This window comes from Schistocerca gregaria, chromosome 2 (assembly GCF_023897955.1).
Source record: "Schistocerca gregaria isolate iqSchGreg1 chromosome 2, iqSchGreg1.2, whole genome shotgun sequence".
NCBI lineage: Eukaryota > Metazoa > Arthropoda > Insecta > Orthoptera > Acrididae > Schistocerca > Schistocerca gregaria.
Window position 1 is genome coordinate 242764109 of NC_064921.1, and position 14407 is coordinate 242778515.

The following is a 14407-nucleotide window of genomic DNA, read 5'->3' on the forward strand; positions in this document are numbered from 1 at the left end:
ATGACAATTTGTCATCGACATTTTTCGTATGTAAGTCAATTCTGGTAATCATTTCCCTATCTTTAATTTTTCTCTCACTCGAAAATGATTCAAAATACTTCGCGGTTTCTTCCACTTCCCGTTTGATTGTTAATTCGACTTTATTGAGTTTATCTTCCACATTGTCTACCCTATCTTCAATTTCGTCTGTCCGCTCCTCCAAACTGGTTTTCGTCTCTTTCATTTCCGATCTTATAGTTGAACATTCATTAAAGAATTCCTTAGCCAATTGGCTATTTTCTTTTAAAAGCTTCTCTTCTAAATCAGACACTTTCTTTTCCATACTTATCGCGTTTTCTGTTATTACATTATTCAAGAAACTAAATTGTTCAGAACATTGCTTATTCAAACAACTAAACCATTTGTTCAAAGTATCGAATTGTTCAGCATTCTGTGTTAACAATAATTGCAACATAGCGGACATATCTAATTCTTCAACCTTTCCTTCTGATTTTTTACCTGCCATTTCTGTACTAGCAATGCTTGAACACTTTCGATAGACTTTTTATCCCCCTGCTGATTTTGTTCCATCTCGCTTTGTCATGTCATTTTTAATCGAATTAAGAAACTCTTGCTCCGACAAAAGGCCCAAAATGTCAACAATACAAATAACTTAATAGGTGTACTTATCTCGTTTTTCTGCGTGGTCCCACGTCCGTTATTATTTACTTTTCTTATTCTTGTTGGGTTGTTACTTCCATTTGTCAGTAGATTATATTTCCTTTCATTTAGATCGTTCTCCTCTTCTTTCTAATACATTATTAGTCCATACCTGTTACCATAAAACGAGTATCAGTCCAATAATGCAATGAATCCCGGACAAGAGCCCCCTATTGTAATGTACCCTCTTTCGTCCGGGCTGAAAATCAAATTTCAAGCGACAAACTTTCAATTCATTTAAATGCTATTTCAAACCCCGAGATTATGATGATCAATTGACGACACCCCGCCAGCTTGGGTGGCCTGTATCTACAACAGATGATGTTAAGCTTAATATTTAGACAAAAAAATGATACATCACAGAATACTAAAACTAATTAAAATACCTTACCTTTAGATGCTGAATTTGGTCTCATTGTCTTGATTCTCGCCATGGTGCGTTCCATCCATCTAACATTGTTAATATTAGGTCCGGGTCTTTGTGTGCTAATGAAAACTGGTTCTCGCTTTTTGTTTTACTATTGATTCTTCATTTTTATTAATTTAACTTTTTCACAATAATTTCCATCTTCATATCACATACTATTTATAGATACTCTCTATATAAGACGACAGACTTCCTTCCGTACTCCCATCAACAGTCCACCTCACAAAACCACGCTCTCCCCACAACAGTCCAACTAACCCACTCCAATAAAGTTCACATTATAGAATAATATAATAAAAAGGTTAGGAAAATTAAATACTACATACAATAATATTAAATAAAAAAAATGTAGAAATGAAATTGGAGCACTGACCCTGCAAGGGCAGATGCGACTATAAGGGTGGTATCGCACTCTTCAGTAGTCCGTTACATTACAACCTGTTACTGGTAGGTTTGAACAACAAGCAGGTGTTAAAGACCAGCTTCGTGAACTCAAATTAGTTTCCCTGAAGGGAAGGCAACATGCTTTTCAAGGAACACTATTGAGAAAATTTAGAGAACCAGAATTTCAGTTCTACTGTCTTGAACATACATTGTGCGTAAGGACCACAAAGATAAGATATGAGAAATTAAGGCTCATAAGGAAGCATACAGACAGTCGTTTTTTCCATCACTCTATTTGCAAGTGGAACAGGAAAGGAAATGACGAGTAGTGATATGGAGTACCCTCCACCACACACTGTACGGTGTATTGCGAAGTATCTATGTAGATGTAGCTGTATGTCTAAACTGGAGATTGTTGTTTCCTCCATTGGATCCACCCTCTTACTATCTCGCTCAACAGCCATTGTCTGCTGAATTCCCTGACCATAGGATAGCACATTGCAGCATTTCCACTGTGACATGTGATTCTATCCTTCACTGTAACATCTTAGAAATTACACTTCTGTGTGACCCGTACTAGTATGGTGGAAAGTCTTGAAAATTTTTCCATTCAGTTGTCACTGACCTCAGTGCATTCTCTTGATCAATAGAATATATAGTCTAGTCAGGATGGCAGCATACTGCTGTGTGGTTGAGTCCTCCATGAAGTCCTCCTTTTCCTTCCTGGATACTGCAGGTACAGTATCATCAATGATGCATCAGGTTGAAAGTTCCTCAGTGTTACTTTGGAATTCAACATCTTTAATGTCTGATGACCAATACCTGCTGCATCTACATAGAGCACTTAGTCATATGACATATATTCTGGAGTGCTCACACTACCACAGACCCAACTATCATTCATCTGTCTTCTGATTTTGTACAGTTACACAGCATACAGGCCATGACCAGTAATTTAATGTATAAGGCCACTTGACTGGTAAAGACATGTCATTTCTTGTCTCCTCTGGGTTTAGGGAGGAATTAGTGTATTATCCTGCCTGTTCCTCAAGTGTCCCATTCATTTAGCCATAGTTATAATATGTGATCTTATATGAACTTTTTCTTATTGGGCTCCATACTAGGTAACTTTTTACTTTAATTTCATTGCCTTTCTTTAACTAATAAAGGGCTCACCTTTTCTTGAGTATCCAAGCTCAGTGGATGTATTCCTAGAATTAATTACAATGTATCATTTGTGATCATACAATAGCTGTCCATCAATGTTAGTAGTGCGCCTCATTGGACTCTTTTAAGAAATGAAGGTGGCTTTGTAAGCTGCAAACTGTGAGTGTAAATGCTTGCACTACATCCTACAACTGATGCTAATATAAGGCTAGTGTTATGCTATGATTAGTCTAAAGGGAAGTTGAAATTGCCTGCTTATGTTGGCTATAATTTTCTGCATACATTTTTTTCCTCCTCTCTCCTTTATATGATTTGCAGAATTAAGACAATCATCCAGGAATGCTCCTAGATTCTGGTTAGTACCCTTCTAATTGTCATGTTGTTAAATTTAATTTTAGGATTTTATACTAGGTTATGTTTCAGCAGGAGTTAATTTTTGTGAGGTGCTAGTGAAATTTGATCCTTGGACACCATCACTTCATTACATTTGTCTTCAGTTATTCTTCTGGAGTCACCACTTACAATGAACGACACGTCATCTGCGAATGCAGTCAGTCTGCGTACATTACCATTGTCACGTAACTTCGTAGTATAGGCTCCAATACTACATCCCAAAAAACTGAACCACACACTGGTCCCTTTTAATATGGTATTTATCATTACCTTTCCATGGCATATTTAATATGCATGTCTCTTACAGTAGTAGTCCGTCAATTAGTTGTAGAGTGTCATAGGACACTGCAACTCCCTGAGCTGACCAAAGAAAGGTAGCCACAATAAGTTATTGAAAATGCCTGTAATATTAATCATCTTCATTAGAGCATATGCAAAATGAATGTCCGTCGCTTGCTGGATTGCCTTATTATTTGAGTCTTCATGTGACTTGCCTTCTCTAATTGTACACTGATGAGAGCTCATCCTGTGTAGCAGTCTGTAATCTTGCAATCGTTTGCATAATAGTTTTCCAGGCACATTACCAAGAACGTTCAGATGACATATTCAGCTTTAGGATTTGGATGTCATTGGATCCTTGTCTTGCCCTTTAAATCACACCTTGGCATTCTTTCTTGGTGGAGGAGTTCCTTGCAAGAATCACTCATATGAACTCATGTGGATAGATATCTAATTGGTCACGTAAGGCAGGGACAGGGATCCATCTGGTTGTGCAGGTTTTTTTGTTTTTCAGTCTGAAAATTTTTGTGCAAAGTAATGCACAAGCGTATTGTTTCTATAGCCTTCCCTTTATTTGTCATCAGAAAGCAGTGTTACAATAAGCAGGGCAGATGATGATCATTCCCAATTTTCAGTTACCAACCTGTCATTTCTTCTGAGCATGAGCAAAACTCTTGATGATCATATTTTCTCACATACTATTTTGTGTGGTACATTACTACACTTCAGAAGTAATTGAAGTTAATAGCATATAAAAATAAATTTACTCCTCTAAAGTGAGGATTTTAAAAAAAAATTTGGAGGAGCATAGAATTATTATTATTTTATAGCCACATCAATAAAGTGCTGAAGAAAATTACAGATATCTGTTGTTGTAGACAGATGTGCCAGCAGCTATATCGAAAATACTTACGAATGACCTTTCACAGAAAACTGTTTAAAATATCACAGTATGATTGCTTGTCTATGAATTACAGTTTTTGTAATCACAATTTGTTTTCATATTTCAGGTAACTGAAACAGTCAGTCGTCGAAACCTATTTGAAGCAGAATTCCTAGTAGCTCTTTGCAGATACCTTTTGCTTCAGGGATACACAGAAAGTGAAATTACTATACTGACAACTTACTCTGGGCAGATGTATTACATGAGGAAAGTAAGTACTGTGGAGAGATTTGTTACATGAGGACAATGAGTGATAATGAATAATATAATCTTGATTTATTGGGGAATGCATATTATTTTTCACTTCCATGAAAAGCACATGGATAAAAGAAAATGAAAATCAGCAGAGGAGGGACAAGACAGTGTTATCTAATGTCACTCTCATGTGATGGTCTCATCTGATGCAGTGTGTCATTGAAAATACTTCATATTCAGGATATAACATAAATATGATTATTTGAATGTAGGCTTTCCTGGTGTGTACTGCTGATGAAATCTTCTCAACCTTCCATCTGGATGACTGCGTTCAGATTTTGCTACTTGTTGATGAATGTCATTCTCATTGACTTCAACTTAAGGTGAAATGTCGATGATGCATGGGTATCCCATCTACAAGGGTAGTTTGGAAAATAAGTTTGGTAGTAAAAAAGGAATTAAATACACATAGTGAAACCAATTTATTTCACAAAAATCTATAACACTTACATTACTTTTCAGTGTAGCTCACATAATTTTCCAGGTATTTCTCATAGTATGGTGTGAGTTTATGTATTCCTTTGTAATAGAATGTCACCACCTGTGTTGTCAACAATGTGGTAATGTCATCGTTGTTGAATCACTTACCACCAAGGAACGGCTTCAGATGCTGAAAGAGATGAAAATTGCTAGGAGGGAGGTTGGGGCTGAACAGAGGATGACCGGAAACATCCCAGCCAAAGCTGTGAAGGAGTTGTTTTATTACATTTGCAGTGTGCAGTTGGACATTGTTATGAATGGAAACCACACCTTTTGAGAGCAATCTTTGTGCCTGTTCTGGATTGCACTGTGCAATTTCTTGAGTATCTCACAATAAACATCCTTACTGTATGTTTCATCTTGTGGTAAAAAATCAGTCGCCAACCAGTTCATCAGAAACCACAGGTGGATGTCCATATCACTCTTCGTCATGCACTTGATCATACCCTTCCTTAACTTGTCAGACCTGTATTCTCACAATTGAAGCTCGTATTGCATCTTCTCCATAAACCTCACAGATTTCTCAATGAAAATCACTTGGTTCAATGTTATTAGCATTCAAAAAATGAATCACAGATCTCATTTCACACACGGTGGGATTTTTGATCAATGGTACCATTACAAACAATCACTACGAATGACACACAACACAGAGCAAGCACAAAATGGGGTAAATTGTTTCTTCTTGAACCAGAGATAGTACTGCACATGAGCAGCACTGCTGTCATAGTAGTGCTATGGAAAAAAATCGTAACAGAACTTACTTTCAAAGTTACCCTTGTATATAGCTGAGTTATAGCATTCTCTCCCCACCCCTTTCTCCGGCTTGAGGGCTAGTGAGGGGGCGGCACACGGGTGTGGATGGTCAGTTAGACTTATGGCATCTTCTGTCTTGGCCAGACTAAAGTGCTGGGCATGATCTCAGCATATAGCTGCTAGTTTAGGGTTCCATTCCAAACTTAACTGGTAGCCCTCATCAGTGTTGATGAGCTTGTCATGCAGCCTTATCTCAGTTAATTCTTTGATGATGCTCTTCCAGAAGCCAGTATCTTGGCACAACATTTTTTGTTTTTTTGTACTCGAACATATGTCCCTACTTGAGGCCGTGTCTGCCACTGCCGGTTTCTTTACGCCTTAGATGTACGCGTTTAATGTGTTTCCGGCAGTGCTGTGAAAGCTGTGTTTGCCCAGTGTACTGGCGGCCACATTCGCAAGCAATACTGTGTGTATCAGGTATTTGCAGCTGTAATTTGTCCTTCACCAAGCCTAACAAATCTTTCATTTTTTTCTGCTGCTTGAAGGATGGCGTGGATATTGTTTCTTCTCAGGATTTTGGCTGAGGGAGGCCCAATATATAGGCAATAAAAGCAAGCTTACCTTCCTTTTTCGTTTCCTCTTCTTTGTGGATGGCTGTGTAATTCATTTTCTTCAATGCACATCTGATATGCACTTCACTGTAACCATTTTGGCAAAACACATTGCTAAGGTGTTGCAGCTCAGCTGGGAGGCTGTGTTTGTCACAAATACCATGTGTGCTGTAAACTAGCTTCATTTATTTATTTATTTAATTATTGTTCTGTGGGACCAAATTAAGGAGAAGTCTCCATGGTCATGGAATGAGTCAATACATGAAAATATAGCACGGTATTAGAAACAGATAAAATGAAATATAAAAAATATTAGAGTGGCCCACCACAGCGCCGGGTGATGATAGCTCAGTATATGAAAAAATAGATGTGTGCAGGTCTTCTTTCTGTAGACTGAATGTCCCAGAGAATTGTCTGCTTTTCTTTTTATTGCAAATATGACAACAGCAGAATGCAAAGTGCCAAGAGAAATGAAAACACCATAGTTCTTCCTGCTGACAAAGGTATTATCTCTGTTCTACTATATGCTCATGTCTGTCACCTGAAACTACGCCCTCTGCTGCAGGATCTGGCCTACTTCCATATTTCCATTGTAGTATATTATCTATCCACAGTCCAAGAAATTTAGTTTCAGTGACCTGTTCAATAACATTATTGTCCACGGTAAGAAATTTAGTTTCAGTGACCTGTTCAATAACATTATTGTCTATGACAAATAGTTGTATGTATGATGTGTGGCTCTTTGATGGGCAGAAGGTCACATGAGCTGTTTAATACATCTTAAGGAAAATGTTGTTATCACAGCACAAGTGCAGGAGGCTTTCACTGCTGTCAACTCTGTTGACTCTTTTCTGCTTTGGAAAAATGTTACAAAAGAGGAGGTTTATATTATCAGTGAATAATAAAGTTACTGTTGATGATATGTTTTCTGTGAAATTGCTAATAAAGGAAAAAAAAGAGGGGTCGTCTAAAGTTGAGCTTTTGGGGCTCACGAGGTTACTGATGTATCTGAATAAGTCTGCTCTTTATTTGATACATGTGACTGAAAGCACTCATTGCAGACTCCTCTTAGACATAAGCATCTTGTTTGGGTAGGAGCTGAGTGTGTGACTGGATCATATTCCTTTGTAAGATGAATAAAAAGTCCACGAGCATAATATTTTTCATTAAATGGATGTTGTTTCTGGTCAGGAAATTAAAAGATCCTCATTGATTGATTTATTTATTTCCCCAAAGGGCAAACTATATTGTGCTGTTAGTAGGGAATCACTGTCAGGAAAGACTGTTTCTCGGGTACATACAATTTTTTTTTCAGTTAATTTAGGTGCATTTCAGATGATGGAGGCAGGCTGTGCTGTTTGCCCAGTGCTCACAGGGATACATCAAACCTAATTGTTACATACTTCCTCCCAGAATAGCACATGGCTTTTGTAGATTCAATTTGGTTGCTAATATTTTCTGGATATTATGGTCACTTAGAAATTGATCTTCTAGAGCTGGTCTTGCTATTCACTCCCAGCTAGCAGTTTCTTCACCATGCTCAGATCTCCTTCTTCGGACATTTTGTGAATTAACTGGAAAAAGAACTGAGTTCTCTTCCTCAAACAACTTAAAGTGTTCATAACCAGAGCTCTATCAGTTCAACCATATATTGTCAGATTAACCATTAATACAATGTACATCGATAATCCAAAACATTGTGACCATTGTCCATCACAACATTGAATGCCGCCTGGTGGCGTTGCAGGCTTGTGACATGTAACAAAAGTATGCAAATGGAACAGACACAGACAGAGGATCACCCCAGAAAGATGTGGGCTTCAAATGGGAAATCCATTGAGGTAAGCGACTTTGACAAAGGGCGTATTGTTATTACACGGAGCCAGTGAATGAATATCTTGAAAACGGTGAAGCTGGTCAATTGTTCACATGCTACTGTTGTGAGCATCTATTGAAAGAGGTAAGAGGACAGTGAAACTACCACTTGACACTAAATAGTTGGACATCCAAGACTCTTCACAGAATGTGAGGTTTGGAGGCTTGTCTGATCTGTAAAGTAGGATAGATGGTGATCTGAGACATCTGTACTGAAGGAGAACAATGCTGGTGCATGCACAAGTGTTTCAGAGGGCACTGTTCATTGTACATTGTTGAACATGGAGCTCTGCAGCAGACCAACCCTACATGTTCACATGTCGTCACAACTACATCATCAATTACAATTGCAGTGGGTGCAGGACCACCGGAGTTCAATTGTCTATCAATGGATAAATCACATTTTTGCTACACTATGTCGATGGTCATTTAGACAAACACCGTCATCGAGTTGAACGGTGGCTTGAAATGTGCAGTGCACCATGGACACAGGGTGGTGGGAGCAGTATTATGCTGTGGGAGACATTCTCCTGTGCTTGAATGTGATGTGTAGTAGTAATTGAAGACACGCTGACAGCTGTGAACCACCTGTGTCCCTTCATGCTTGATGTCCTCCCCAATGGCAGTGTCATCTTTCAGCAGTGTGGTTGTCAGGAGCCAGAACCTTGCTACAGTGGTTTGAGGAGCATTATAGTGAACTCATGTTGATGTCTCAGTGACCAAATTCACCTGATGGAACCCATATGGGTTGCAGTCGGGTGCCGTCACTGCATACACAAATCAACAGACTGTTATTTATGCGAATTATGTGACCTGTGCATAGACATCTAATGCCACGTACCTCCACAAACCTACCAACAAACTGTCAGATACCTGATACGCAGAGTCAGTGATGTATTTCATTCCAAAGACGAACCAACAAATTATTAAAGAGATGGTTATAATGTTTTGGTTCATCAGTGTACTTTATAATGAGCACTAGGTTCCTCCTCCTCTCCGGGGCATATACAATAAAGCAAGTTCAGTACATTACATTTTGACTAATGTCCGTTGCTAATGACAGAGTAAGATGGTGCAGTGGTTAGCACACTGGACTCGCATTTTGGAGGACGATGGTTCAAACTTGCATCCAGCCTTCCTGATTTAGGTTTTCTGTGATTTCTCTAAATTGCTTCAGGCAAATGCTGGGATGGTTCCTTTGAAAGGGCACAGCCGACTACCTTCCCTGTCCTTCCCTAGTCTGATGGAACAGATGACCTCACTGTTTGGTCCCCTCCCCCATATTAGTGAGCCAACCAATCACTCATTGCTAATGGAGGCTCTTTGGTTATTCCTTGGTGTTTCACCGTAATGCCTTCCATCAATGGCTGCATGGAATAACGTGACCTTCACAGCAAGTGACAACATGTATTCACCACTCATTCCCACAGGAGGTGCAACTGTTAGGTGGAATGGCAGCAGCAGATTGCTGCTTGCATACCATGTGACAGTGGCATTCTAATCTGAGCTGCTGGAGATCAAGCTCGTGTGTGTGAGATGTGTTTGCTTGTGTGAATGTATGTGTATGTGTTTCTCTTTCTTTTTCTGACGAAGGCTGTGGCTGGAAGTTCTTTCTGTAAGCACCTTTTAGTTGTGCCTGTTTCCAACTTTGTGTCATCTTTATGGTAAGTAGCACTGTATCTTTTTGTTACATTGTTAATATTAGAATTTGGAGTTTTCATTGTAGTGTACACTAGCATAATACACACTGAAATTTATGTCATTGTATTTATCTTAAATGTTTCATCATTGCTGCTGCCTTAAATTTTCAGCTGAAAAGGGAATCTGGTGCACTTCAGAATGTCCAAATAACAGTTGTAGATAACTTCCAGGGGGAAGAAAACAAAATAATTCTATTGTCATTGGTGAGGAGCAATGAGGATGCCAACATTGGTTTTCTTAAAGTTGAAAATAGAGTATGTGTAGCTCTCTCTAGAGCTAAAGAAGGTTTTTACATGATTGGTAAGTTATGCTGTAATTGTGAATGGCTCACCATTTAGCTAAAAAACAGATTGTGTTTATTGTTGTGACTTTCGTATGGTTAAATAATGCAATTTTAAAGGAAATTTAGTTCACCATGCTAGTTCAAGTTAATATAAGTAGAAGGGAGATTAGAGCTTGACACCCCTTTGATGACAAATTCATTAGATGGAACACAAGCTTGGCTAGGGGACGAGGGGGAAAGAAATTGGCCAATCCCTTTAACAGGAAGCATGCCAGCATTCACCTTTAGCAATTTAGAGAAATAACAAAAAATTAAAATTTGGATGGCTGGGCGGGTTTGAAGTGACGTCTGCCGGAACATAAGTCCAGTGTGTTACAAGTGACGGTTGTACAACATTAGAAGGAATGAAGGAACAGAAACAATGAACATGAATAAAATGTATTTAAAAATTATAACACCATTAGGAAAATTGAGAAGGAAGAGAGAGAGAGAGATGAATAAATCTTACTGTGTGACACTTAATAACTGCATTTAAAATGGACAAATAAGTAAATCTGAGATGGCCAAATCTTTGTGTGGGGGGATTTAGCAACTGCATTTAAAATGAATAACTAAGTAAATTTATTGTGACTTGATCAGAAATACTTGGACACTCCAAAGCATACGATAAAAAATCTTGTGTTATTAATGAATTTGGATTTATGTTTTATCTGTCGTCCCAATGAAATATAAACCTTATAATAAATTATGAGTTATTTCATATAGTAATAGTGTCAGGGCTCTCACAAAAACTCAAATTAATAAATAATTGGGTAGCTTCAGTGTAGTGTGTCACATGTGTGATTGAGTAGTTAGAGTGTCTTGTAATTAAGTCAATAAATGATGAATAACATGAAATATACACACTTTGTGTTTGCACTTCTGCCTTGACTCTACTTTTTGGATCACTTGATAAGTGTGTATCATCAGAAATTAAAACATTTTCATATTATGACAAAGTGCATTGAGGAACTTAATTAGAAATAACCACGGTATTGAAGAAAATGTTCTTGTCACCATCGTAAGTCGGATATTTCAGCATTTCACTTAATAGAATGTTACCAGACCTTGTAATGCCAGTTGGCATGACAGACAAGCACAGGATGGGTAAGATTCATGATATAGGCACATTTGTAGTGGCCATATTGTGAGTACCTAATGAATGCCCGTCTCCATTTTGGGGGTTGTTCAGACATTGAGCTTTTCTCATGCTAATGTGTCGCTACTAATTCAGTTCAGGAATACCCACATCTGCTAGTTGTCTTCTGCAGTTGCAGTAGACTATTTCAAATTGTAACAGAAAACAGGTGCATCAGCATAAGGAAATCGCTTGCCAATTCAGTGCTGGACGACAACACCACCACCACCACCAACAACAACAACAACAACAACAGCAACAAGAACTAGTAAGTAGCTATATGATTCCTGAACCATCTAGTTGTGGTATGCATGAGGGACTGTCTGACACATGTACTACAGCTCATTGCACGTCACAAGATACAGAGATTAGCATAGATAAAGGGTGGGCAAAGAGCGGTCCGTGGGCCACATTTGGCCTGCTAAGAGTTTTTGAGTGACCTGCCATGACAGCCAGAGAAATCTGCTTTTACCGAGGCTTCAATCCTATGTGCAACCAAACTTTTCTACTAGGATGGCCACACCATTTCCCATGTACAATTCAGGTACTAATCACACAAATCGAGTTGGCATTCGGTTTGGTGGCTGATGGTAGCGCACAGAAAGGTATTTCCCGTTTATGATTAATCCCATCAGTCACCACGCCGAATGTCAACTTGGTTTCTGCATGTAGTATGATGCACACTGTTTTTCTGGTTGATCTGGTGTACTTGTATATGCAACAGTAAATATATAAATTTCCAGCTTTAATCAGTCATCAATGTCATTTGTTTAATGAAGAAACACACATTTTTTTATTGTCACAGTAACTGAAGCAGTGTTGATTGTGTTGTGAAACAATAGACATATATAAGGAGTACAATATGAGAAGAATTACGAAACAAAGCATAGTGAATTTGGCAGCAGACTTTCCAAGGGAGAACACAAAACAAAAACTGTGGATTTTTGTGAAATGGCTGAGGAAGCAACAATCATTATTTACAAAGCAATTAACACATCAAAATAGTGCCACAAAAGCAGGTTTCTTGGTAACCCATAATTTAGGTAAATGCAACAAGCTTCTTCTTCTTCTTCTTCTACTTGAACGCAAGTTTCATGTGCTCTCTTATCCCTTCGCTGCAGCTGATGTTGACACAGCACCTGAGGATGCATTGGCATGTGGCCAGATTGCACTGTGAAAGCAATGTTTAATGCTGTGACATTTCTTGACTTTTTGTCGTGAAAAATTTCTACTCTTGAAGTAGTTTTGTGGGTGTAAGTTCTTTTGGCTCTACGTATATTTGTGAGCAAAGTTTTTCTTGCTTCAAGATCAACGTGAGCATATATAGAGGCTCCTGGACACACATTATCTAGCATGTGGTGATTATCTTAACAAGGAGTATCATAATCGTTTTGTTAGGAAAGTAGAAAAGGGTGACAAATACTTCATTGCATCTATAAATAAACTGCTTATAACTGTCACTGTTTTATTATATGTACATTTATTAAGTTCTGTGATACAATTTACGCTGTTTCTGAAGTATAAAGTTAAGTAATAAATTCAATCATTTTGAAAGGTGCTGTCCTCTAGTAAACGCCACTTCCACAAAGTGGCCCCGAGTCCGAGTCAAAATAACTGCCCCCCCCCCCCCCTCCCCTGCATAGATGCAAGTACACCACCAACAGACACTCAACATTCCGGGAAGATGTTTCCTAGACTTATGAATTAAAGTACAAATTAGTAAGTGGATGTATCAGGGTACAAGTACGTCAGTAAACTTATGAGAATGTGCATTCCATTTACCTGTGCATTCCATTTACCAACAGGGCACCCTGCAGCAAATGGGACAGAGATTCTCACATTTGGAATATTGACATAGGTAGAAATGAGGCCTCTGATGTGTCTGACATTAGATACAGGAATCAGCAATGTGCATTTGTTAATTTCCTTACTGTTTCATAATAGGTGGCCAGTATCTTCAGTTAGACAGTGCACTACCAAATTGTTTGTGAATTGTATCATTGGTTTAAGGAACAGTCCATGGACAAAAGACAGCTGATTTGGCCCCTCTTTACCTGACTTCTATCCTACTAAACAATTCTGTGTCTAATTTGATTGCACATAAATATATTGATCAATTTTTGAAAGATCTAATTTGTGGCACAGTATCCCTGTTACTTTAATTATTCACTCTCTTTTTAGGACAACATAATGAGAGATTCTTTGAAGTGCAGAACATACTGAACTGTGATTAATTTATCTATGTTGTGTTATGATTTTAACTTGTTATCCAACTGGCCCACAAGGAATTTTAAACAGTGTTATCCATTTACTGTATGACCATTAAAGTCTAATTCTGATGCTGAAAGATCATTAAAGCCAATTTGGAATTGTGTAATAAGAGTCTTTGGGGGGATTAAGACAAACTTTTAGCTGTGAAACACTTGAAGTCAATGTTGACTATTATCTGAGAAGTGTCTGTTAACCTAGTTTGGACATATGAGTAGTATGCGTATGTCATCTGCAGATCTTAGTTTTTAAACTGCTCTTTAAAATCATTGGAAGATCATTTATGTATGTTAAAAATTAGAGTGGGTCCAGTACCAGCACTTGTGACAAGTCACATATGTTCCCCTTTCTGAGATTAGTTTCATGCCTGTGACACAGTCTGTTGATGACATCATTTCTGTTATTAGAGTAAGATACAGTCCATGTAAGATGAGTACCATTAATGCTGTAACATTTTAGTTTGCTAAGTAGGATTTTGTGATGCATACAATCAGCAGCTTTGGGAAGTCACAGAATATACCAACAGTATAATTTTTCTTATGTAGCTCAGATAGCATTTCTTTTGTGAGGTGTTGCATTACTTTGTCTATGAAGAGTCTATTGCGAAACCCTAACTAAGAGGCAGTTACCAAGTTCTGCTCAGTTAAATGTGTCAGTATGGAATATTAGAGCACTTTTTCAGACACTTTTGCGAAGATTGGAAGGAGTG

The 14407-nt window shown here is 38.2% G+C and overlaps 1 protein-coding gene across 2 annotated transcripts in view; it reads left to right on the forward strand.

Moving 5' to 3' along the window:
- LOC126336770 (NFX1-type zinc finger-containing protein 1-like) overlaps positions 1-14407 on the forward strand; it is a 448808-nt gene that overhangs the window by 192544 nt on the left and 241857 nt on the right. Inside the window, exons 6-7 of one of the 2 annotated variants that reach the window (XM_050000781.1) lie at positions 4360-4503; positions 10081-10270. In XM_050000781.1, coding sequence (XP_049856738.1) covers positions 4360-4503; positions 10081-10270 — 334 coding nt within the window. The remainder of the gene's footprint in view (positions 1-4359; positions 4504-10080; positions 10271-14407) is intronic. The other variant, XM_050000782.1, reaches the window with a different exon arrangement.